General features: G+C 42.8%; 1 protein-coding gene across 10 annotated transcripts in view; it reads left to right on the top strand.

Moving 5' to 3' along the window:
• Window positions 1–26,137, top strand: part of FAM228B (family with sequence similarity 228 member B) — a 93,016-nt gene that overhangs the window by 66,718 nt on the left and 161 nt on the right. For 6 of the 10 annotated variants that reach the window (XR_010123132.1, XR_010123129.1, XR_010123133.1 and 3 more), the window contains 4 exons: window positions 12,736–12,843; window positions 15,428–15,565; window positions 18,810–18,866; window positions 25,839–25,945. Coding sequence is in view for 4 of the 10 variants with exons in the window: in XM_054476562.1 (XP_054332537.1) it covers window positions 12,736–12,843; window positions 15,428–15,565; window positions 18,810–18,866; window positions 20,550–20,586 (340 nt within the window). In the remaining 6 variants the exon portion in view is untranslated. Of the gene's footprint in view, window positions 1–12,735; window positions 12,844–15,427; window positions 15,566–18,809; window positions 18,867–20,549; window positions 20,826–25,838; window positions 25,946–26,137 lie in introns of those variants that run through there. The other 4 variants (XM_054476562.1, XM_054476559.2, XM_054476553.2 and 1 more) reach the window with 2 other exon arrangements.

Raw genomic sequence — 26,137 nt, 5'->3', positions numbered from 1 at the left:
GGCATGCAATTTATAATAATCACATAATGTAAAATGAGGTATCCATCCCCTCAATGATTTATTCTTCATGTTACAAAGAATCCAATTATACCCTTTTAGTTATTTTTAAATGTACATTAAAGTGTTATTGACTATAGTCCCCTTGTTGTGCTATCATATACGAGGTCTTATTCATTCCTTCTATTTTTTTGTCCCCATTAACCCCATCCCTACTTACCCTTTACCCTCCCAATACACTTCCCAGCTTCTGGTAACCATCCTTCTGCTCTGCATCTCCATGAGTTCAATTGTTTTGATTTTTAGATCCCACAAATAAGTGATAACATATGATGTTTGTCTTTCTGTGCATGGTTTATTTCACTTAGCACAATAACCTCCATTCCATCCATATTGTTGCTGATAACAGGATCTCATTCTTTTTTATGGCCGAATATTACTCCATTGTGTGTAAGTGCGTTTTCTTTATCCATTCATCTGTTGATGGACATTGTGGTTGCTTCCAAATCTTGGCTAATGTGAACAATGCTGCAACAAACATGGGAGTGCAGATATCTCTTCAATAGACTGATTTGCTTTCTTTTGAGTATGTATGCAACAATGGGATTGCTGAATCATGTGGTAGGCCTATTTTTAGTTTTTTGAGGCTCCTCCAAACTGTTCTCCATGGTAGTTGTACCCATTTACATTCCCACCAACAGTGTGCAAGCATTCCCTTTTCTCTACGTCCTTGCCAGCATTTGTTATTGCCTGACTTTTGGATATAAGCCATTTTAACTAGGAAGAGATGATATCTCATTGTAGTTTTTTTTTTTTTTCTTCTTTTTTTGAGACAGAGTCTTGCTTTATCGCCCAGGTCAGAGTGCAGTGGCCTCCACCTCCCAGGTTCAAGCAATTCTCCTGTCTCAGCCTCCTGAGTAGCTATGACTGCAGGCACATGCCACCACACTCAGCTGATTTTTGTATTTTTAGTAGAGACAGGGTTTCACCATATTGGTCAGGCTGGTCTCAAACTCCTGATCTCAGGTGATCCACCCACTTCAGCCTCCCAAAGTGCTGGGATTACAGGTGTGAGCCACTGCGCCCGGCTTGTTGGTTGATTTGTAATAAGGCTTTTCTTCTCTCAAAAATCTAATGCCATAGTATTGGTTTCTGTGTGTATTGGAAGTGTGAGCCACCACGCCGGGCCTGCTTTCTTTCTTTTTATTTTTTGTAAATCTGTTGTTGGTTTTTTGATTTGCGGTTACCATGAGGCTTGTAAATGCTGTCTTGTAACCCATTATTTTTAACTGATGACAACTTAAGACTGATTGCATATACAAACACACAAAAAGAAAACTAGTGAAAACTTTACACTTTGTCTCCCTGCTTTTTAACTTCTTGTTGTTCCTCTTTGTATCTTATCATACTATTTTTTGAAAAGTTGTTGTAATTATTTTTGATTGGTTCATCATTTAGTCTTTCTATTTAAGAGTAGTTTGCACACCACCATTGCAGTGTTATATTATTCTGTGCTTTTCTCTGTGCTTACTATCACCAGTGAGTTTTGTATCTTGAGATGATTTCTTCTTGCTCATTAACATCCCTTTCTTTCAGATTAAAGAACTCCCTTTAGCATTTCATATAGGATAGGTTTGGTGTTGATGAAATCCCTCAGCTTTTGTTTGTCTGGGAAGGTCTTTATTTCTCCTTCATGTTTGAAGGATATTTTTTTTCTGGATAATACTATTCTAGGGTAAAAGCTTTTTCTGTCAGCACTTTATTTTATTTTATTATTATTATTATTTTTTTGAGAAAGAGGTTCACTCTCACCCAGGCTGGAGTGCAGTGGCATAATCTCAGCTCACTGCAACCTCTGCCTCCCAGGTTCCAGTGATTCTTGCGCCTCAGCCTCCCAAGTAGCTGGGATTACAGCTGTGCACCACCATACCTAGCTAATTTTTGTATTTTTAATAGCGATGGGGTTTCTCCACATTGGCCAGGCTGGTCTTGAACTCCTGACCTCAAGTGATCCACCTGCTTCAGTCTCCCAAAATCCTCGGATTACAGGCATGAGCCACCATGTCTGGCCATGTCAGCACTTTAAATATGTCATGCCACTCTCTCCTGGCCTGTAAGGTTTGCACTGAAAAGTCTGCCGCCGGACATAGTGGAGCTCCATTGTATGTTATTTGTTTCTTTCCTCTTGATGCTTTTAGGATCCTTTCTTTATTCTTGATCTTTAGGAGTTTGATTATTAAATGCCTAGAGGTAGTCTTCTTTGGGTTAAATCTGCTTGATGTTCTATTACTTTCTTCTACTTGAATGTTGATATCTTTCTCTAGACTTGGGAAGTTCTCTGTTATTATCCCTTTGAATAAACTTTCTACTTCTATATCTGTCTCCCCTGTAAGGCCAATAACTCTTAGATTTGTACTTTTGAGGCTATTTCCTGATCTTACAGATGTGCTTCATTGTTTTTTATTCTTTTTTTCTTTTGTCTCCTCTGAATGTCTATTTTCAAATAGCCTGTCTTCAAGCTCACTAATACTTTCTTCTGTTTGATCAATTCTGCTATTAAAAGACTCTGATGTATTCTTCAGCATGTCAGTTGCATTTTTCAACTATATAATTTCTGCTTGATTTTTTTTTTTTTTTTTTTTTGTGACAGAGTCTTGCTCTGTCACCTAGGGTGGAGTGCAGTGGTGCGATCTTGGCTCACTGCAACCTCTACCTCTTGGGTTAAGGTGATTCTCATGCCTCAGCCTCCTGAGTAGCTGGGACTACAGGCACCCGCCACCACGCCCGGCTAATTTTTTGTATTTTTAGTAGAGATGGGGTTTCACCATGTTGGCCAGGTTGGTCTCAAACTCCTGACGTCAGGTGATCCACCCTCCTCGGCCTCCCAAAGTTCTGGGATTACAGGCATGAGCCACTGCACCCGGCCTCATTATGAGATTTTTTGGTGATTTTTTATTTTTTTTTTAAGCTCATTAGCTATCATTAATGTTAGTGTATTTTATGTGTTTCTGTGTGGCCCAAGACAATTTTTTTTTTTTTTTTTTGAGATGAAGTCTTGCTCTATCCCCCAGGCTGGAGTGCAGTGGTGCAATCTTGGCTCACTGCAACCTCCGCCTCCTGGGTTCAAGCGATTCTCCTGTCTCAGTTCCCTGACTTAGCTGGTATTACAGGCACGCACCATCACACCTGGCTAATTTTTGTATTTTTATTTTTATTTATTTATTTTTTTTGAGACAGAGTCTCGCTCTGTCAGCCAGGCTGGAGTGCAGTGGCATGATCTCAGCTCACTGCAACCTCCCTCTCCCAGACTCAAGCAATTCTCCTGCCTCAGCCTCCCAAGTAGCTGGGATTACAGGTATGTGCCACCATGCCTGGCTAATTTTTGTATTTTTAGTAGAGACAGGGTTTCACCATGTTGGCCAGGCTGGTCTCAATCTCCTGACCTCAGGTAATCTGCCTGCCTCAGCCTCCCAAAGTGCTAAGATTACAGGCATGAGCCACCACGCCCAGCCAATTCTTTGTAATTATTTCAATTTCTTTGTTAAATTTATCTGATAGAATTCTGAATTCCTTCTCTGTGTTATCATGAATTTCTTTGAGTTTCTTCAGAATAGTTATTTTGAATTCTCTGTTTGAGAGGTCATATATCTCTGTTTCTCCAGGATTGGTCCTTAGTGCCTTGTTCGGTTCATTTGGTATGCCTATGTTTTGCTGGATGGTGTTGATGCTTATAGATATTCGTCAGTGTCTGAGCATTGAAGAGTTAGGTAATGTAGTCTTCACATTCTCGGTTTGTCCTTCTTGGGAAGGCTTTCCAGGTGTTTGAAGGGATTTGGGCCCCAAGCCCAATAATACTGTGGTTTTTGCAGACTCATAGAGGTATTGCCTTGGTGGACTTTGATAAGATCCAGAAGAGTTATCTGGTTACTAGGCAGAGACTCCTGATATTTCCCTCCACCTTCTCCCAAACAAACAGTCTCTCTCTCTGTGCTGAGCCACCTGGAGCTGGGGGTGTCATGATGCAAGCACCCCTGTGGCCACCATTGCTGGTGCCACATTGGGTCAGACCTGAAGACAGTACAGCACCGGGTCTTGCGCAAGTCCCTTCCCTTCAGGGTGAGTTCCCCCAGGTCCCAGGCATGTCCAGAGATGCTGTCTGGGAGCCAGGGCTTGAAGTAAAAAAACCGTAGCAGTTTACCTGATGGTCTTTTCTACTGCAGCTAAGCTGGCATTCACACCACAATACAACATCCTTCCCACTCTTCCCTCCCCTTTCCACAGGCAGAGAATCCTCTCCCTGTGGCCACCACCACCACTGGTCTATGGGGATTCTGCCAGGTCACCACTGATGTTTACTTAAAGCCCAAGAGCTCTTCCTTCAGCTTGTGGTGAATGCTGCCAGGCCTGGGACTCACCCTTCAAGGCAATGGACTCCCATTTGGTCGAGGGCAGGTCCAGAAATGCGGTCCAAGAGCCCAGGCCCAGACTCAGGGACCCAAAAAGCCTGCTTGTTGCTCTATCCTACTATGACTGAGCTGGGACCTAAGGTGCAAAACAAAGTTCCCTTTCCTCTGTTTTTCTCAAACAGAAGGCATCTTTCACCGTAGCCACCACAGCTGGGAATGTTCTGGGTCACTTTTGAAGCCAGCACATCTCAGAGTCCAGAGCCCCCGGTGTACTCCGTAGGTATCGCTGCTGCTGGTTTTCAGGGCCCAAGTGCTCCTTAGTCAGCAGGTGATGAATCCTGCCAGGGTTGGGTCCTTGCCTTCAAGGCAGCAGATTCCCTTTTGGCCCAGAATGTGTCTAGAAATGTTGTCCCAAAGCTAGGGCCTGGAATGGTGACCGCAGGACGCTGCCTGCTATTCTGTCCTACTGTGGCTGAGCTGGTATCCGAGATGCAGGACAAAGTCCTCTTTACTCTTCACTCTCCTCCCTTTAAGCAGAAGGAAGGTGTCACCTTTGGAGTTGCTGCAAGCTGCACTGCCTGGGGTTGGGGGAGGGATGGTGCAAGCACTCCCTTAGCCATGCCAGCTGGTGTCTCCCTAGGTCACGTGCCACCCTAGTTTTCTGGCTCAGAGCTCAGCCCAACACAAGGAATTGCCTAGGAATTACAGTCCCTGTTCCTAGACTGCCTTTCAAGTTTACCTAGGAGCCCAGGGTACCTCAGCCCACAATGGTGAGGCTTGTGGAGAAACTCAAGTTCCAATCACTGGGATGGGCACTCTCCCTCTGCCTAAGGCTGGACCAAATGTTGGCTTCCTGAGCAGGTGCTGGCTGAGCCCAGCATGGCTTTATTCTCTGTTGTGACAGGGCAGAACCGAATTCAACATAAGTCCCCTACTCACTGGGCTCACCCTCCCCAAATGCACAAACTCTCTCTCTGTACCACACGGCTGTGATGGGGGAGTAGGAGAGAGGTGGCATCAGTGATTCAAGACTGTCCCTCCTGCTCTCCTCAATGCCTCTTTTAGTGATATGAAGTTAAAACGAGGTACTCTGATTGCTCACCTGATTTTTGGTTTTTGTGATGGTGCTTTTCTGTGTGCAGATAGATGTTTAAATTTGGTGTTCCAGTGCGGGGAATAAAGGGTGTAGACTTCTATTCTGCCATCTTACTCTGCCTCCAGCATCTTTTCATATGCTTCTTTGCCATATACTATTTTCACATTTTTTTTTGCCATCTGTGTATCTTCTTTGGTGAGGTGTCTGTTGTTCAGATCATTTGATCATTTTTAAAATGGGTTGTTTGTTTTCTTATTGTAGAGTGTTAAGAATTCTTCGTATATTTTGAATGTAAGTCCCTTATCAGGTATATATTTTGCAAATAATTTCTCTCAGTCTGTGGCTTATCTTTTCATTCTCTTAACAGTGTCTTTTGCAGAGCACACATTTTAAATTTTAATAAAATCCAACTAATCATCAATTTTTTTCTTTTTTTATCTGAGCATGAGAGGAAAAAGAGAGGAAGCCACCCTTTCCTCTCATGTTCTACCAAAGGCGAAGCAGGTTTTGTGTCCTGCCTCTCGTGGGAGGGACTTGTCTTTGGAATTCAGTTTACTTCTTTGCCTTGAAATCTGATGGGCTCAATAAAAGTTATGTTTTTGTAGATTATCTGGCCTTTTTTTGCCCTTGGGGTGAGAGCACCATTATTTCTAGAGCATCATTATTTCTATTTTAGGATGCTTTCTACATCCTAAATGGAAGCAGAACTAAAATCATTTCATTTGTTATTTTTAAAAAGTGGCCACAAATGGCATTGTGAATGTTACATAAGACAGAAATAAACCTTAAAACAGAATTTTGAAACAATGGCTGTTACTTTTTTTTCTTTGTCTACTTTGAGCATCATAATCCTAGCCCTAGTAATTAAATAGGTTCCACCCAAACCAGGAGTCTATTTATAATAGGTTTAACTCTGATCGTATATTAAGATGATGATATTTAGAATATTGATTTTATAGTGAGCAATTAATGGGCATACAGTGATAATAGGTTTAACTCTGATCATGTATTAAGATGATATTTAGAATATTGATTTTATAGTGAGCAAATCACATTAATGGGCATACAGTGAGTTCCAGTCAAACTATTTGTTTCCACCCTTACTAAGGTGCTGGTGGTGATTAATGTGGTAAAGAAAATGTCCTTTTTAGATGATTTTCAGATTATCTTCTGTGACCTCATACTTCTGTAGCCTTATGGAGGCTGGCGTGTTTGCGGGTGACTGGCTTCTTCTATGAGCCTTTTTACTGAATCTTAGTCTTTACACACTAAGCAAGTGTGTGCCAGAAGTCATTGAAGACCAGGCTTATATATATATATATATATAATAATTATTTTTTTTTTGAGATGGATTTTTGCTCTTGTTGCTCAGGTTGGATTGCAGTGGCCCGATCTTGGCTCACTGCAACCTCTGCCTCCCCGGTTCAAGCAATTCTCCTGCCTCAGCCTCCCGAGCAGCTGGGATTACAGGCATCCGCCACCACGCCCGGCTAATTTTTTGTATTTTTGTTAGAGACAGAGTTTCACCATGTTGGCCAGGCTGGTCTTGAACTCCTGACCTCAGGTGATCTGCCTGCCTTGGCCTCCCAAAGTGCTGGGATTACAGGCGTGAGCCACTGCACCTGGCCACCATGCTCATATTTTTATTTCTTATAGAGGAATTTCCTATATATCCTATAGAGGAACAGCTTCTCTCCAATATATTTTTCAAATTTTGAAGATAATTGTGATGCCACTTTTCAGTCTCCAGCCTGAACACTTGGGGTCCACATCCCATACCCTTATGTAGAAGGTGCTGATGGGGCCAGGAGTCTGAGGGTGGGAAGAAGCTCAAGTGCTTAACCACTAAGACAGTTCTGGAATGTCTTCAGAAGACTGTAGTAAGATGTGTGTGCCTTCTGTGTTCCAGTCACAAATATTCAATTGTCTATTTTCCACACATAAGTCAAATTCAACCTATCCAAAAGTGAGCGAGTCGTGCTTGTCATCTTATGCATCTAACTTGCTTTTTTTGTGTTCCTGGTTATAGGAAATATCAGGGTTCTTCTTTATTGCTCATTATCCCTTTACTTAATCCAGCACTGGACTCTGTCATATCCATTCCTAAATCTCCTTCTAATTTGCCCCTTCTGGCCAGGCGTGGTGGCTCACAACCTGTAATCCCAGCACTTTGGGAGGCTGAAGCAGGTAGATCACCTGAGGTCAGGAGTTTGAGACCAACCTGGCCAACATGGTGAAATCCCGTCTCTACTAAAAATACAAAAAATCATCCAGGCATGGTGGCACAAACCAGTGATCCCAGCTACTCTGGAGGCTGAGGCAGGAGAATCGCTTGAACCCTGGAGGCAGAGGTTGCAGTGAGCCGAGATTGGGCCATTGCACTCCAGCCTGGGCAACAAGAGCAAAACTCCATCTCAAAAATAATAAAAATAATAATTTGCCCCTTCCTAAACATTCCCATAAACCAAATTCCCATTCTCATGTCCAATCTATAATAACATTTATTATTTATTGAGCTCTGACGTACCAGACACTGTTATACATTTCTTTTTTTTTCCCCCAGCTTTTTGTTTCATTTATCTTTTGTATTTTTTTTTTGTTTGTTTGTTTCAATTTCATTTAGTTCTGCTCTGATCTCTTTATTTCTCTTCTGCTAGGTTTGGGTTTGGATGGTTCTTGTTTCTCAGGTTCTGTAAGGTGTGGCCTTAGATTGTCTGTGCTCTTTCAGTCTTTGTGATGTAGGCTTTCCTTTTAGCACTTTTGCTGTACCCCAGAGGTTATGATAGGTTGTGTCACTATTATCCTTCAGTTCAAAGACTTTTTAAATTTCTATCTTGATTTCATTGTTGACCCAATGATTACTCAGGAGCAGGTTATTTAATTTCCACGTATTTGCATGGTTTTGAGGGTTCCTTTTGGAGTTGATTTCCAATTTTATTCCACTGTGGTCTGAGAGAGTACTTGATATAATTTTGATTTTCTTAAATTTACTGACACTTGTTCTGTGGCCTATTATATAGTCTATCTTGGAGAACATTTTATGTGCTGATGAATAGAATGAGTTATACACTTCTCAACATGTGCTAATTTTGTTTCATCTTCATAGAAATTTTATTTGGTAGGTACTATTACACAGATGACTTAAGGACCTTGTCAATTTTATAGCAGTATTTTTCAGCTTTGGCTTTATATCAGAATATCATGGAAAGTTAAAAAAAAATTCCAGCCGGGCATGGTGGCTCACATCTATAATCCCAGCACTCTGGGAGGCTGAGGCAGGTGGATCACCTGAGGTCAGGAGTTTGAGACCAGCCTGGCAAACATGGTGAAACCCGGTCTCTACTAAAAATACAAAAAATAGCCGGGCCTGGTGGTGCATGCCTGTAATCCCAGCTATTCAGGAGTCTGGGGTAGGAGAATTGCTTGAACCTGGGAGGCGGAAGTTGCAGTGAGCCGAGATCACACCACTGCACTCCAGCCTGGGCAACAGAGTGAGACTCTGTCTCAAAAAAAAAAAAAAAAAAAAAAATTAATATCCAAGCCATACCCTAGACAAATGAAGTCAGAATCTCTGAGGGTGGGACCTAGACATCAGTCTTTTTTCAAGATCCTCAGATGATTCCAACACATACCAGGTTGAAAACCACTTATTTATAGCCATAAGGCAGTAGATTTGGAAACTGAACTAAGGTCTCTGACTCCACAGCCTACATTCTAAAACACAGTGCCACACTTTCCCTTATGTTGCATGGTGCTACCAGGGTGAAATGTGGCATGTCATGTTACTGCCCAACTTAATCTCTTTAGTGATTCCTGTGTCCCTCAGTTAAAATGTGATCTCTTTGGAATGACATAAAAGATTGGGCTGATTTTTCTCTCCCTTCTACTCTGTACTCCAACAGTAGCAGGTCTTCCACAACTACCTGAATCAATGGTATTCTTCACATATGCTGGGCTTTCTCTCTGAACCTCCTTTTTTTTTTTTTGGAAAACATTGTTTCCAAGACTCTATTAAAATGCCACTTTAAAACTTCCTCTCTGAAGTCATTCCAAACCACCTCCTTACACTAGGCGGTACAGATTAGTCTCTCTTTTGTCCCACGATGTACTTTTTCATCGATCACACAGTTTGCACCTGTTTACTTGTCTGTGTAATGAATGAATGGATGAGCAGTCACTGATTAAGTCTGTGAATCTAGGTTGTAGCCATTTTGCAAAGAACCTTCAATACTAGCTAAAGAGTTGGGAGTTTACCACGTAGGGAATGGGGAGTCAGTGAGGATAGCTGAGGAGGGAGTGAGATGCTGGAGATGGTGCTTTTAGAAACTTTAATATGACGTGTGAGGTATATGACAGTTTGGATATAGGATAGGACTGGAGGTTGGAGATCACTGAAGAGTTTTTTAAAAAATGGGAATCCACATTTTTGGTAATAAGAGCCTCAGTCACGATGGTGGCAAGAGGAGTGAAACAGAGATCGATATGATGACACAAGGGAATTCTAGATTTTGGTGACAACATTTGGAGGGCCAGGGAGAACTAAGAGTCAGAGAGGAGCTCGAAGTTTTGAGAATTGTTATCGTATGTATTAGTTTCCTGGGCTTGCCATAACAAAACACTGCAAACTGAGCAGCTTGAAATGACAGGAATCTATTCTCCACAGTCCTGGAGGCTGGAAGACTAACGTCCAGGTACTGGCAGGGCCGCTCTCTCTGAAAGCTCCTTGTCTCTTTCCTAGCTACTGATGGTCACAGCAATCCTTGGTGTTCCTCGGTTTATAGCCTTATCTCTGCAGTCTCTGTCTCCATCTTCACATGGTCTTCTCTCTGTGTCTGTGTCCAAATTCCCCTCTTCTGATAAGGACACCTGTCAGTGGGTTAGGGTCCACCACCCTAATCCAGTATTACCTCATTTTAACCTGATAACATCTGCAAAGACCCTGTTTCCAAATAAGGTCAAATTCACAGATGCCAGGGATTAGGATTTGAAGATATTTTTTTGGGTGCACGCAATTCGTCCTATAACATTACATTAATTCATTCCATCAAAGAATCATGTATGAGTTGTAATTGCCTTTAAAGCATTCACAATCTAATAGAGAAGACAGATATTTAAGCAGATCATTCTACTACAATGTGATATGCACATATTATTATGGACACACAAAGAAGGGTCATTTAACCTAGCCTAATAGAAAGCAGACAAAGGTAGAACTTGGATAAAAATAGAAAACGAGGAACAACAGTTTCTTGGGATTTAAATCACTCAGTGCTTTGTTTTATAATTTTATTAATTTAATAAATGACCTCTAGTTTGGGTACATCCAAGAGGAAACATCCCATCTGAAGTTACCAATAGGAGTTCGGTACAGTTCTGTAGCAGATATAGGTATGGGAGACAGCTACAAAGAGGAAGGAATCCATATGCATCCCGTCCCTCTTTCCATTTTATACCAAATTTCTGGGATCATTTTCCTTTTTTCTGAAGTTTGGCCTTTACAATTCAATGTTTGTTTACCTTTGAAGATAATTTGCCAAGCACACGATTCTAGATTGACAATTATTTCTCTTAATGTTTTAAAGACATAATTCTCTTGTTTTTTGGCTTCTATTGTTGTTTTTGAGAAGTCTGCTGTCACTCTGATTTTCTGTCCTTTTTCTGGGGCTGCTGCTAAGATCTTCTCTTTGTCTTTAGGTGTCCTGCATTCTCACTGCTGATGTCTGGGTATGGGTTTCTTTTCTTTTCTTTTTTTTGAGACAGGGTCTCATTTTGTCACCCAGACTGGAGTGCAGTGGCGCGACCTTGGCTCACTGCAGCCTTGACCTCCTGGGCTCGAGCGATCCCCACTTCTCAGCTCCCCAAGTAGATGGGACTACAGGCATGCACCACTACACCCAGCTAATTTTTGTATTTTTAGTAGAGATGAGGTTTCACCATGTTGACCAGGCTGGTCTCGAACTCCTGGACTCAAGCGATTTACCTACCTCAGACTCCCAGAGTGCTGGGATTACGAGCGTTAGCCACTGCACCCAGCTGGATTTCTTTTTATTTAACCTACTGGTATATGTTGTGCTTCCTGGATCCCTGTATTCATGTTTATCATCAGTTCAGGAAAATATACAGCAATTATCATTTTAAATATTGCTTTTTCTTCATTCTTTGCATTCTGCTTCTGGGCTCAGATTAGATATATATATTAGGCCTTCTTATTGTCTTCATATCTTTTAATATGTCCTTTATATTTTCCATTTTCCTAGGCAATTTCTTTGTATATATTTTCCAGTTTGCTAATTCTTTCTTCGCTGTGTTGGATATTAAGATTTTAATTTCTTAAATTTCCTTTTTCCCCCCAATATGCTTGTTCATTCCCAATAGGCTCTTATTGCTTTCTTATCTTGGTGATTGGTTCCTTTTCTGCTTGAAGCATTTCATACATTGCTATACTACATTCTATGTTTTCTCTGTGCCAGCAAAGTGTATGTTCTATGCAGGGCCAATATCACCCTTCCAATCAACCCTTGCATGGGTGCAAGATTGGAGGACTCTAAGGTACCTGTCTGCCACCCCATGGCAAAGGACTGGGAAGTGGAATGTTTGGATTCTCTCTAGGGAAAAGCATTTTATATAATGCTTATAAATGACACAATTTCTGTGGCTTCTTGTTACTTTGGAGTTTAAGCTCTTAGTGGATAGGGAGTACTTTAAACTTTGCTTAGCTGATCCTTGGTTCTCAGTGAATAGTAAATCAATCTCCATCATGGTTTCAGAAACTCTAAAACAACTGATTTCATCCAAGAATGTATACCAGTTTGGAGTAATGATGTTTTTGTCTCTATATTTAGCAGTCAGTGTATAATAATTCTTCCTAGTATTGTTTTCAAAACATTCTCATCCCGCCAGGCATGGAGGCTCATGCCTATCATCTCAGCACTTTGGGAGGCCGAGGCAGGAGGATCGCTTGAGGCCAGGAGTTTGAGACCAGCCTAGGCAACATGTTGAGACCCCATCTCTACAAAAAATAAAAATAAATCCCTTGGCATGGTGGTGCATGCCTGTAGTCCCAGCTGCTTCAGAGGGTGGCTGAAGTGGGAGGGATCCCTTGAACCCAGGAGGTTGAGGCTGCAGTGAGCTGTGATCACACGACTGCACTGCAGCCTGAGCAACAGAGATCTTGTCTCAAAAAACAACAATAAAAAAGAACAAAAAAACCTTCTCACACTTGTTATCTTGTTAAAGGTTAAAGGTGAAAGTGAATTTTAACGACTGTAGTTTTGATTTGAAACCCTTGGCAAGAGCTCCTTATCTTTTGGAATCCCAGGAAGAAGAAAAAACAGTTATTTACAAGTAAGTCTGTTCTTCCATAGCTTTGCTCTTCTTTTGCTAAGATGCTAGGCTGTGCTGCCATCCCCTGCCATCCTTTCATGTTGCTGAGATGGTGCTGAGGCACACACAAGGTTCCACTGTGGCAGGACACTGGGCATCTCCCACCACTGTGTCTGGTGAGGTGGCAACACTTCCCAGGCTTTTCTGGTCTTAAAGAACAAGTAGGCTGGGTGCGGTGGCTCATGCCTGTAATCCCAGCACTTTGGGAGGCCGAGGTGGGTGGATCACCTGAGGTCAGGAGTTCGAGACCAGCCTGGCCAACACGGTGAAACCCTGTCTCTACTAAAAATACAAAAATTAGTCAGGTGTGGTGGTGGGCAACTATAATCCCAGTTATCTGGAAGGCTGAGGCAGGAGAATTGTTTGAACCCAGGAGGCAGAAGTTGCAGTGAGCCAAGATTGTGCCACTGCACTCCAGCTTGGGCGACAGAACAAGACTCTGTCTCAAAAACAAACAAACAAAAAAACCAAACAACAACAACAAAACAAGTAGCTAATACAGAAATAACAAACACAGTCATGGAAAAAAAATTGTTAACAACTTGTACTAAAGCTAAAAGGTTAGGAGATTTAAAATTGAACTGGAGTAGTATAAATGGAGTTCGGGACTGGTTTGGGTGGGTAGTAGCTGTTACAATATTGTACCCAGAGTGAAAGATGTTGTTATAAACAGAGAATGGTACATACTATCAAATACTATGTATATAATGTGGGGAATCATCTCAGCTAACTAGTTTTAGAATTAAGAGATTTCTCTACATAGTTATGTATCTTGTAATTATCTGGTTAAAAGTCGTGCTGCCCCTCAGATATTGCTGGAGAGAATGTAAAATGGTGCAGCAACTTTGGAAGGCAGCTTGGCAGTTTCTCAAGATGTTAAACATTACATTATTATGTGACCCAGCAATTCCGCTCCTAGGTTTCTACTCAGGAGTAATGAAAACATACCCACATAAAGGCTAGGATATGGATGTTCATAGCAGCATTATTCACAACAGCCAAAAAAGTGGAAACAACCCAAATGTCTATCAGCTGATGAATGGATAAACAAGATGTGGTATATCCATACAATGGAATATTACTTGGCATTTAAAAGGAAAAAAATACTGATACATGCTGCAACATAGACAAACTTCAAAACCATTGTACTCAGTGAAGGAAGCCAATAATAAAAAGCTACATATAGAATTTTTTTTATACAAAATGTTCAGAAAAGGCAAATCTGTAAAGACAGAAGGTAGATGGTAGTTGCTTAGGGCTGGGGATGGGAATGGAGAGTGACTTAATGAGCATGGAGCCTTGGGGTTGATGAAAATGTTCTAAAATAAGATTGTCGTGGTGGTTTCACAACTCTGTAAATATACTAAAAACCATTGACTTGTACACTTAAAATGGGTGAATTTTATGTCATATAAATTATACCTTATTAAAATTATTGATAATAATAATAAAAAAGGGACCTAGCAAGGTGCAAGAAAAGTGAGCTTATATGACTTTCTAGGAGATTGGCGTACAATTCTCTGTTCCTAAAAAGTGCCCAAAGTAAGCTGCAGTAGTTTCCTTTTCCTGAACAGGCTCAGAATTTGTTGAATAAATACAGTGTGGCAGAAGCTGGAGGGCTTTTGGAGATGCTGGTATGACCAGCAGAGAGAATGACTAATTGTCTCCTGAGGACCTTAGTGATGTACAGTGGAAACAGATGACAGCTGGGGAGGGCGTTGGCCAACATGGGCTTATTGTCCTTGAGGTGTGGTTTAACCATTTGCTGGGTTGTTTCTTGAATAGGAGCCACAAGTGAGGGGAAAAAGGAAGTGTCCAAACTAAGCCCTATTCCCTTGGTAGTGGAAGGCCTTAAAAGATAGAATGATTGATTGAAAAGATAGAATTGAGAATCACTCTTGCATATTGGGGTCCAAAGGAGTAAGTTCCTCTGCAATCCCTAATTGCCAGAGTCTCAAATAGACCTGTTTGGGTAAGATTTTACAATAATAAGCATCTTAATTCTATTTAATTTTGATAAATGATATAAAAGGAGAGATTTTGTTCTCAAATACATCTTCCAGCAGGGCGAGACCCACATGTGAAGGAGGATATTACATTGCTGGAGTAGTGGGTTCCTATATTTTACACTAGAGGCTTAAGTCTAGGCTCACTCTAGAAGAAAGAGGAAGACTGGATTCTCTTCCATGAATAAGGGAAGCATTCCAATTCTGGCAGCAGGGGTGGAGAAGGCATATTTGTCCTTGGCAGAGTTAGACCTTCTCAAGGAGGGCAAACTGGACAACTCTGTGAGGGATCATTCACTCCAAAGGACCCAAAGCTGTTTGATTAAGCAGCACAGAGATTACAGCTGAAACTGTGACTAGAGCAAGGCAATACTATTTATTTGGGTTTATTTTCACACAAAAAAGTAAATACATTTATTTTCATAAAAATACACAAATTCACATAGAACTCATCAACTTCAAATTTAAATAAAAATATTAAGTGCTACAGTTGAGTTGAGAGTTAAGAGAATCCCTTCCTTTCTGGTTCCTTCCTGCAGAAACAAAGGGTCATCCTTTCTAGAAAGAGAACCGCTGTGCTATCAGGAGGGAAAGAATCCAAGTGCAAAAGAGGCCACCTCTGAAGGATATTTTTCTTCCTTGAGCCTCAGCCAGGAACGGGAGGAAGACCAGGATGGGTAAGAGCTGGGGCTGTCCCATTTCATCATACATAAGGTGGCAATCGCTGATACCAAAATCTGAGCACCTGGGAACTTTCTTTGTATGGCAGGCTTCCAGGAAGAGAGGAGGCAGTGGGGAATAGGTTAGAAGCAGCTGAGGGGCAGGTGCCCTTTATTCAGAGGGAATGGAGAGGGCTGCCCTGGCCCCCTGGTGGAGTCACACGATGAGGGTGCCCCCTGGTGGGTGGGCCACGCTGTCCAGTATTTCCCCAGCCCCTCTCTCATTCCGCCATCTCCACCCTGTCTCTACCATTTACCACTTAGCATAGCCAAGCCAGGCCCCACATTTTGTGAACCTAAAGGCAGTCAAGATAGGTAGAAAATTTTCAAAAGGACCAATACTAAATTCAAGTAGTAAAATTTAGGAAGTGAGAGCCCCCATATTGAGAGATTGCCAGCAGCAGAGAGGAGTACCCGCGCTTCCTCACTCGGCACCTTGTGACTCCTGGATTGCATTAGGGCTGAGCGAGGGCTTGTTCTCTGTGGACCCTGGAGTAGGCCCTGTGACTGGTGGAAAGGATCCTGGGAGAAAACTCAGGAATAAGAAGGGAGAAAGTGAGACTTCAGACTGAAATTACTAGAAATGCTTGGACGTAAAGGAGGAAAATAAAACTGAGGAACCAGAAAAATGCCCAGACCAGTTAATTAAAACCTGGAGTAACCAGGAGATCCAGAGTTTCCTAAAAGAATGGGAATTCCTTGCATTTGAAGAGTTGAGAAGAAGTATCATGAATTATTTAGAGGAATTGCCCAGTGTCTCAAGCAGCGGTGTCTCCAGCTGACAAGTTTGCAGGGCTCATACTGGACTCCTCATGAGGCCAACTTAAGGCCAAGGAGCAACCCTGGCCCCATCCTTACAGAGAGGCCCTACACAGTATTCTGGGATACATATAAAAGGACAATGCATTTTCAGGTCCTCTCTGTGCAGATGTGATCGTCCCTCCAACTCCTAGTACCAGCCCCTGTCTGCTCTGACGCTCTGCTGTCAGTTCCCTACGTGATCTCCAAGGATCCTCAGGTCCCAGACAGGAGCCCTCCATGGTCAGCTCCATGCCTGTCGTCTGCCGTTGTCCCAGCTGCCCCCAGCCCCTAGCAGCAGCTGTCAACCTCTTCTGACCCTGATCTGGATTCTGAACTTAAAGACATTTAGAACCTGTATTCTTGATTCTGTCTGAATGACCATGGAAGAGCACAATTTTATACCCTGGTGCTTGACTCCTTCCTCTCCCAGCATGTGCAATAAATGAAGAAAAAAGCCCCAACATTTAAAATGGAAAGTTTATAGAAATATTAGGTGTTGGGCCATGTGCAGTGGCTCATGCCTGTAATCCCAGCACTTTGGGAGGCCGAGGTGGGCAGATCATCTGAGGTTGGGAGTTTGAGACCAGCCTGACCAACATGGAGAAACCCCGTCTCTACTGAAAATACAGTTAGCCGGGCGTGGTGATGGGGGCCTGTAATCCCAGCTACTCAGGAGGCTGAGGCAGGAGAATCGCTTGAATCTGGGAGGCGGAGGTTGCGGTGAGCTGAGATCGTGCCACTGCACTCCAGCTTGGGCAACAAGAGAGGAACTCCGTCTCAAAAAAAAAAAAAAATATATATATATATATATATGTGTGTGTATATATATATATTTCTGTATTCAGATATAGATATAGATAGATAGATAGATAGATAGATATAGGTGTTTACAGAGCATAGATTTCTCATCCTAAGGTAATGATGGTTAAAGTTGGTGGCCATTTGACTGAGCTAGCCCAGCCTACCATTTCTGGGTCTAAGTGGAGCTTCTCCCTCCAGTTCTCTTGTCCAGAGTCAGCCTCTTAGGAGTGTATTCGAGAAGTTATGGCCTTCCTCCCCACTCCCAGTTAGAAATCAGCATGTGAATGGCCTGTCTTCTGAGTATCCTTCAATCTTGCCATCTTCCTTTCTGACTGTCTCTCCATTTCCCCACTCCTACCCCTAAAGGACAGGGGTGCTACTTTTTTTACTCATTCATGAAAATTTACTAACCTTTTCTTTTGTGTGTTTAGCTCCTTTCACTGCCATGTTTTGGTATCCTCCCATGTGCTTGCTTGCTTGCTTGCTTCCTCAAAATTTTAACAAGCGCCAACTCTGAGCCAGGCAGTGTTTCAGGGGCTGGAGACACAGTGGGAAACAAAACAGAGATGGCTCCGATATCCTGGAGCTTACATTTTGATGGGGAAATAGACAATAGTCAACCGAATAAACACATAACATCACGTGAGTTAGTAATAAGGAAAACAAAGCAGGTAGAGGGGGTGGGGTGGGAGAGTGGGGGACGAATGAAGAGGACTGTTTTAGGTGGAGAAGTCAGAGGAGGCTTCTCCTCTGAGATGACGTTTGTGCAGCAGTCTGAGGAACCCAGGGAGTGAGGCGTGGAGAGATCTGGGGAAAGAGTGTCGCGCAGATGGATGGGCCCAGGCAAAAGCCTGAGATGGGAGTGAGGCTGGTGTGTTCAGGAAACAGCAAGAAAAAGTGGGGAGGCTGAGGATAGTGAGTGCTGAGAGAGGGTGAGAGGTGAGGCTGGAGCAGAGGCAGGAGCCAGGCAGGTTGGGGTTACAGGCCGGGACAGGCAGTTAGAATAAAATTCAAAGTGTGAGGGGAAGCCGTGCGGAGGTTTGGAGTAGGGGGAAATCATATCTAATCAGCATTGTACAAAGAAGAACATGGCTGCTGCATAAACAACTGCTGATGCTGGAGCCGAGGCAGGGCCATCAGGCAGTGAGGGTTCCAGGCCAGATGAGAGTGAGGGCTCCAGGCTCCAGCGTGGGTGGAGAGGAGCTGGCAGAGCTCGTTTGTCGGCGTGGAAGTGGGTGAAAGCGAGAAATCAGTGCGGAGGGGCCTGGGTGGATTGTGGTCCTAGTCACTGACCTAGGGAGGTCTAGGGGGAAAGCAGGTTTGCAGGGAGAGAAGTGCAGAAGTGAGGAATAATCGTGTTTGGGGCTGATTCCATTGCAATAATTATGATACTGAAGGAGGATTTGTAGGGTGTGATTTTAGAGCAAATGAACTCTTCCCCTCACTGTCCATTTAAAACTGTTCTGTTGGGGTTGGTTCTTCCCCTGCCCTGGGCATTCTCAGATAATAAACAGCCTCTGGTTATGAAGACAGACTGTTCAGTAACTAATATGGTCAGTCTCGTATAACAAAATCACCAATGCTTCAATCTTCATTTAAGGTCTCCCTCCCCCGGTTTGGGGCTGCTGAAGCTGGAGCTCCAAGAAAGAAGAGAGAGGTAGATGTCTTCTCTCTTTCCCTTCTTATTCTCCTATTCCTTACCCCTGTTTCTTGCCACTGTGATTTCTGATATCTTCAGAGTCCACAGTGGGAGGGAGGAAAGAGAAGTAATGGGTGGGCAGGAAAGTTCTTACCTATTAATTTTATGATGATCTATTTTAGTGTAAGGCATTCTCTGGGCTTGGCAGGGGTTTGAAGCTAGTGGTTTTTCTCATGGGGCACTTCCAAGTGATCTTCAGAGAAAATTCCTATTGCTCAGAATTTCTCACCGGATTTCTTTTCCAGCTGTTTGCTTAGGACTGTCTCTGGCTCTAAGCATCTGATGGAACTGCCACTACTTCATTCTTCACTTAGGAACATAGCCTCTATCACCTAAAGAGATACTGAGACTAAAATTAGATCCATTTCAGTATCTTTGTAGAAGCCCATCCTACACCCAAGAGGAGATATACAGTAGGCAGGTGCAGGTACAGGTCTGGAGTTCAGGGGAGACTGGTGGTGGAGACAGGTTTTTGAGAGTCATCCTCATATAGATGCTGTGTGAAATCATGCAATCACCTGGGGGTGTCAAAGAGAAGAGGGCCAAGGGCTAGTCTTGTGGAACGCCAAGATTTAGAGGTTGGGGCAAGGAGGCAGAGCTGGTGAAGGAAAATGCATGGAGCTAGAGGCTGGTATGGAAGGAAGCAAAGCAGAAGTATGTACTGCTGCAGAGGCCCAGTAGGGAAAGGGTTTCAGAAGAGAGGGCACGCTCAGCCATGTGGCAATGCTGCTGAGAGGGAGGTAAAATGAGGACTGGGGAGATATAGGCGTAACTGCTGATTTTCTTCAGAGAGGTTAAGTGGAGCAGCTGAAATGAAAGCTGATTAGAGTGGGTTCAGGAGAGAATTGGGGTGAGGATGTGGAGACAGAATAAGCGATGCTTTTGTGGGGTTTTGCTATAAAGTGGCTGGAGAAGGTAAGGCAAGGGAATGTTTTTATCAGTGATATTGATATTATAACATGTATGTTTCCTGATGGGAATGCTCCCATAGAGAAGGAGATTTGATGATGCTGGGGAGAGAAGGGGCATAATAGAAGAGCAGGGTCCTTCCACAGGTGAGGAGGTATCACCCTGGACTCAGGTGGACAGGACACTCTATCCATTGTATGAAGAGGGAAGGCCGAGTACATGGATGTAGGTCAAACTAGCTCAGTGGATTTTGCAAAAGGAAGATTGTTTCCTTCTGTTTACTCATTTTCTCAATGAAGTGAGATCATCAGCTGATAGTGAGGCACAGAATAGAGATTTAGAGATTTGAAGAGAAAAGGGAAGAAAGGAACCTAGTATTTTCTAAATCACAACAATCCAAGTGGAAATTAGTACTCCAGACATGTTGACATCTGAAAGCTGAGACCACAGGGGTTCCCTCAAGGTTCCCTCAAATCATGTCACACATCAGTGATCCACACCATCTATTTGACCATGTCCCTGAATCTCTCAGTGCTTCTGACTCCAGATAGCGTGAGGAAAGGCTGAGGCAGGAGGACTAGGTGGAGACCCTGCCTGAGAGATGAGTCACTAGGCTCTGGCAGGACAGCCTTCAGGGGGATCAGCCCAGCTTAGCTGGGGAACGCTTTCTGCTCTTGCAAGCCCCTCATCTCCATACCACACTCAACTCTTCCCTTTTGTCACCTTCAAAAGGTTTCAGCAACCAAGGAGCACACACCCTGATCCTTGATTGGTGAAAGGATACACAAAATCAGGCTGTTTCAGAGGAAGTCATCTGCTCCCAGGAATCAGGGTGAAGGCCAAGGAAGGCACTCAAGAATTGTCCTGTCTCTAAAAAAAGCATCTGCAACAAACTTCCTTTAATTTTTGAGTTCAGTGTCTGTGATAATTAAGAAATGGCAATACCATGTATTTTCCCCAGAAGTTAAGAAATATTGCTGAACGAACCAATAAAAATAATTACAGCTCCCTAAGTGTCCATCTTTGTATATTTGGTTTGTTCCTCAATTAAGGTATGCTCCCTTTGGTCATGCACCCTTCATGGCCACATCCACATATCCTCCCCAGGTTTTTCCAACATTCTTTAGAAAATTTAAAAATTCATTTGGGGTTGGCCAGGTGAGGTCGGTCATGCCTGTAATCCCAGCACTTTGGGGAGGCTGAGGCATGTTGCCCAGGCTGATCTCGAACTCCTGGGCTCAAGTGATCCACCCGCCTCGGCCTCCATCCAAACACCTGACTTGAGGTTGGGAGTTTGAGACCAACCTGGCCAACATGGCAAAACCCTGTCTCCACTAAAAATACAAAAATTAGCCAGGTGTGATGGCACATACCTGTAATCCCAGCTACTTGGGAGGCTGAGGCATGAGAATTGCTTGAACCCTGGAGGTGGAGGCTGTAGTGAGCCGAGATTGCACCACTGCACTCTAGCCTGGGTGACAGGGCAAGACTCCATCTAAAAAAAAAAAAAAAATTCATTTAGGGTATAATTACTCACTTGCTGATTCTAAACATTGCCCTCTGGCTCATGTTGAGTTTGAATCTTGGTCACAGGAAGACACAGTAGGACACAGAGCATAGAAGAGTCGAATTCTGTTTTCCTTAGGCAAAGGGACACCATGGTAACCTTTTCAAAAGACTTGGGGGAGTCTGACTTCTTCAGTTCTGTCTGTTCCCCACATATATATAATTCCAAGATCCCCCTCTTTCCTAGTCAATGCCCTGGATTTCGTATAAAAGACTGGCAGCAATGTTAATCCAACTGCAGTTGCAATTCAGCAACCTACAGGATCAATTTATGAACTTGAGGGCCACAGACGGAATAAGATTTATTAAAAATAGTGGCCCTATATTTTAATGCTTTGCACATTCTGGCATCTGAGCTTTATATTGTCTTGCTTTAAATTATCCATTTTTCTCTCATTCCATATTCCTCATCCTCTTTAAATTATTCTACCATGACAGTTATCTAGTCTCCCAGCGTCTCACCCCCAATCAACATATGGTTCTAAGTGAAACTAGATTTTCTTTCTTTCTTTTCTTTTTTTGAAACAGGGTCTCGTTCTGTTGCCCAGGCTGGAGTGCAGTGGCATGATCACGGCTCACTGCAGCCTGGACCTCCCAGGTTCAAGCAATTCTCTGCCTTTCAGCCTCCCGAGTAGCTACGACTACAGGTGTACGCCATCATGCCTGGCTAATTTTTTGTATTTTTTGTAGAGATGAGGTCTCACCCTGTTGCCCAGGCTGATCTTGAACTCCTGGGCTCAAGTGATACACCCGCCTCAGCCTCCCAAAGTGCTGGGATTACAAGCGTGAGCCACCGCACCTGGCTGAAAACTAGATTTTTTTAAACTTTATACTATGAACAATTTCAGAGAAGTATAGAAAAAATAATGATAATTGTATAATGAATCCTTATGTTTCTGACATCCAGCTTCAATACTGATTACCTCATGACCAGTCTTGCTTTGTGTATATGCATACCTACTTCTCAACCCTAACTGGATGACTTTGAAGCAAATCCCAGATATCGTATCACAAATACAGCTGCTCATTCCACATGGTGAAGAGAAGACCCTTTTCCTTTCCCTGCACTTTGACATGAATACCAATTCCAAATATCTCACATTTCCTCTGAAGCCTTGTACTATTTCCGTATTATTTGAGATCATTTGTATTGCAAGTAACAAGCTAACCAGAGCTAACATAAGCACAAATGGAATCCATCGGTCCCTGGTGGTCTAGTGGTTTGGGATTAAAAAAAAAAAAAAATTTGTTGGAAGAGTGCCAAAGCATCTTACAGAACCCTGAGAAAAAACTGAATTCCACAAGAATGGCAGGAACTTTGATAGCACTGGCCCCTGAGCGGCAGGCATCTCAGACCCTTCTAGGCTGTTGTCATGAACGTGACTCACACACCTTTCCAAGTCTCTGTTTTGGTTAGACGTCTATAATCCTAGAAGAAAGCCAGGAGAATCTGATCCTAGACTTGGGTCAGGTGTGCACTCCTTGACCATTAGCCACAGAGAAGAACAGGGAGGTGCTGCCATCGAGTCCACCTCTGGCGAGGTGAAGTGGCTCATGCCTGTAATCCCAGCACTTTGGGAGGCCGAGGCGGGTAGATCACCTGAGGTTAGGAGTTCGAGACCAACCTGACCAAAATGGCGAAAGCCCATCTCTACTAAAAATACAAACATTAGCTGGGCATGGTGGGGGGGCACCTGCTATCCTAGCTACTCAGAAAAGCTGAGGCAGGAGAATCGCTTGAACCCAGGAAGGGGAGGCTGCAGTGAGCCAAGATTGCACCACTGCACTCTAGCCTGGGCAATAGAGCAAGAGACTCCGTCTCAAAAAAAAAAAAAAAAAAAAAAGTCTACCTCTGTGAGTGGAGTCAGGGATTTGCCACAGAGGTGGGACCACGCAGGCTCTAATCCACCATGTGGAGCAAGGAGGCCAGGAATCACTGAAGAAAGCTGAGCCCGAAAAGGCAGGCAGGAATCTTACAGGTCATGCTAAAGGGTTTGGAATTTATGGGGAGACCCTGAAGGATTTTATAATACTCTAGTTTTTGGCATTTTTTCCCTTTTATATTACCTTATCAGTCAAAACAGACTTCTAGAAATCACATCAGCATTAAAGGGATGTTGTTACTTCACCTTGACTTTTTATACAAGGAGAAAAGTCTCGGTAAATCAGTTCTGTTCCATGAATCAGTCATTAATGCGTTCACCATAGCCTTTCCTCTGTTCAAGTAAATTTAGAAATTTCCTAAGTTTTCTTTATAAAAGGCAGCCTAAATCTATATCACACTTTTAAAATAAAAATCTAGGTGCAAATTTCTTCTTATGGTTAACATGTACACTTCACAAACATTGAGACTTTTGTTTTCTGAGACAAGGTCTTGTTCTGTCTCCCAGCTGGAGTGGAGTGATACAAGCATGGCTCGCTTCAGCCTCAACCTCCCGGACTCAAGCGATCCTCCCACCTCAGCTTCCTGAGTAGCTGGGACTACAGGTGCCCGCCACCATGCCCAGCTAATTTTTAAATGTTTTGTAGAGACGAGGTCCCATTGTGTTGCCCAGGCTGGTCTTGAACACCTGGCCTCAAGCGATCCTCCTACCTCGGCCTCCCAAAGTGCTAGGATTACATGCATGAGCCACCATGACTGGCCTAGACTTTTTGATTTAAAGAGACTTTTTGGGTAGAAATGCTTTTCTCTGTTACAGTTATAAATGACTAAAAATACTAGCTATGCCAAAATGGCAACCAGAGGCCGACTGCAAAGCTTCAAAAGGCTTGATGCTCTCTCGGTAGACAAGTCTTCGGTCTCTTAAATGTTTTTTTCATATGTAGACATTGAAATTTCATTTTGTGTAGATGTCGGGATTATGTCTCATTCATTTATTCATCATTCACTTAGTAAGTATTTAAGTGCCTGTTTTTCCCAGGTGCTCTGCCGGGTTCTGGGGATATAAGGATGAGCCAACACATAGGCCCTCTGCCCTAAAGTTAGTGGGAGAAACAGTAACAAAAGATTTTAATACTATGATATTAACTGACTTAGTTGTGGTATGTAGAAAGAGACACAGAGCCTGCAGCAAGAGCCTAGGTGAAGACTCAGTGAAGCACTATCTATTGAAAGGAGAATCTTTCAAATCCTTAACAGTTATTTTCACCATGTAAAAAAGGCGACATTGCCAGGGAACATCAAGTAAAGAGAATAATGCTCAGGTAAGCTTTTAAATCATATGAGATTGAAATAAGTTGATTCAGTAAATCAGGGAAACTTTTATTTTCAAATGAAGTAAGGAAGAAGCTAGGTAGAAATTAAAAATCCTATTTTGTATCACCTTTTGCTTATACTTAATGTAGTTTAAGCCATCAGTGTATTATACTTTTCTGTGTATGCCTACTCAACAGGAATTTTCTGTTTGCCTGCTATTTGGGTCAGTCATAGATGGTCCCAAGTTATGAGAAAGATGTAAAGATGAGATAGATTCAGCTCCTTTTCTCGAGAAGATTATACCATATAACGAAGTAATTTGCTGAATGGTCTCTCAGTTAGCCTGACTAGAATCTCTAAATCATGGTCTACATAGCAGGAACGAGGAACTTTGGCCCTTCAAGTGTCAACTGGGGCACCTGGATTCCTATCTCCACCTGGTAGTAATGAGGTGGTAACCTCATTAACCCTGTTAGATTGGTGTTGGAGAAAGCCAGCTAAAACAGAAACTTTAAATAAGATCCAGAGTCTCATAATATAAACTGAAAATGTTCAGACTTCAATAAAAAATAATCATACCAACAGCCAGGAAGATCTTTAATTGAATGAATAGAGACCAACACTGAGATGACAAAGATGTTAGAATAAGCCCACAAAGACTTTTAAAGTTGCTATGAGAAAAATGCTTCAATGAGCAAATATGGATACACTTGAAGCAAATGAAAAAATAAAAATCCTGAGCAAACAGGAGATATGAAGAAGAACCAGATGAAAATTGTAGAACTGAAAATTACAATAGCCAAAATAAAAAGCTCAGCAGATAAGCTCAACAGTAGAATAGAGAAGATGGAGGAAAGAATCAGTGAGCTGGAAGATAGAACAATAAAAATTACCCAATGTTAAAAAATGAGAAAATAGACTGGGGGTGGAGGGAAGAACAGAGGCTTAAGTGGCTGTGGGGGCTATGATAATATTCATGTCATCAGAATCCCAGAAGGACGAGAGAAACAGGCAGGAATAAAAAACATACTTGAAGAAACATTGGCTGAAAACAGAGTAATCCTTGTAGTGGTGTCCTCATACACCTGATACAAGATAATATCCTGTATCTTGACTGTAGCTATGTCAAATCTTGGTTGTGATAACGTACCATACCTTAAACTATTAACAATAATTCTAGATATCACTAAATATGTAGTCAGAGTTTTCGTATTTTCCTGATTGGCCCAAATGTTTTGAAGTCGGTTTCTTTACATCAGAATCCAAACCAGGTCCACCTGGGGCACCTTCACCCTTCAGTGGGAGTAAGAAGCCGGACGCGTCACTTAAAACCATTCCTCTTACGTTGTCGCCCTCAATCTTGCAGGTAAATGGCAAACTCTCTTTCGTATTAATGTACATGCCTCGATAAAAGTCCAGAAGGGCGGCGGGGGCCTCGGCGGTTGAAGGCCCGCGTGCCCTGGCTCCCGCGAGGGGCGAGGGGGGCCCGAGACAGCCGTGGAGGGAGGGCGAGGGCCAGGGGCTGGGCTTCATCACTGCGTTTCCGTTTTCTGTGAAA

The sequence above is a fragment of the Pongo pygmaeus genome, chromosome 12 (assembly GCF_028885625.2).
Source record: "Pongo pygmaeus isolate AG05252 chromosome 12, NHGRI_mPonPyg2-v2.0_pri, whole genome shotgun sequence".
Taxonomy (NCBI): Eukaryota; Metazoa; Chordata; class Mammalia; order Primates; family Hominidae; genus Pongo; species Pongo pygmaeus.
This window is presented reverse-complemented; position numbering and strand designations above follow the sequence as displayed.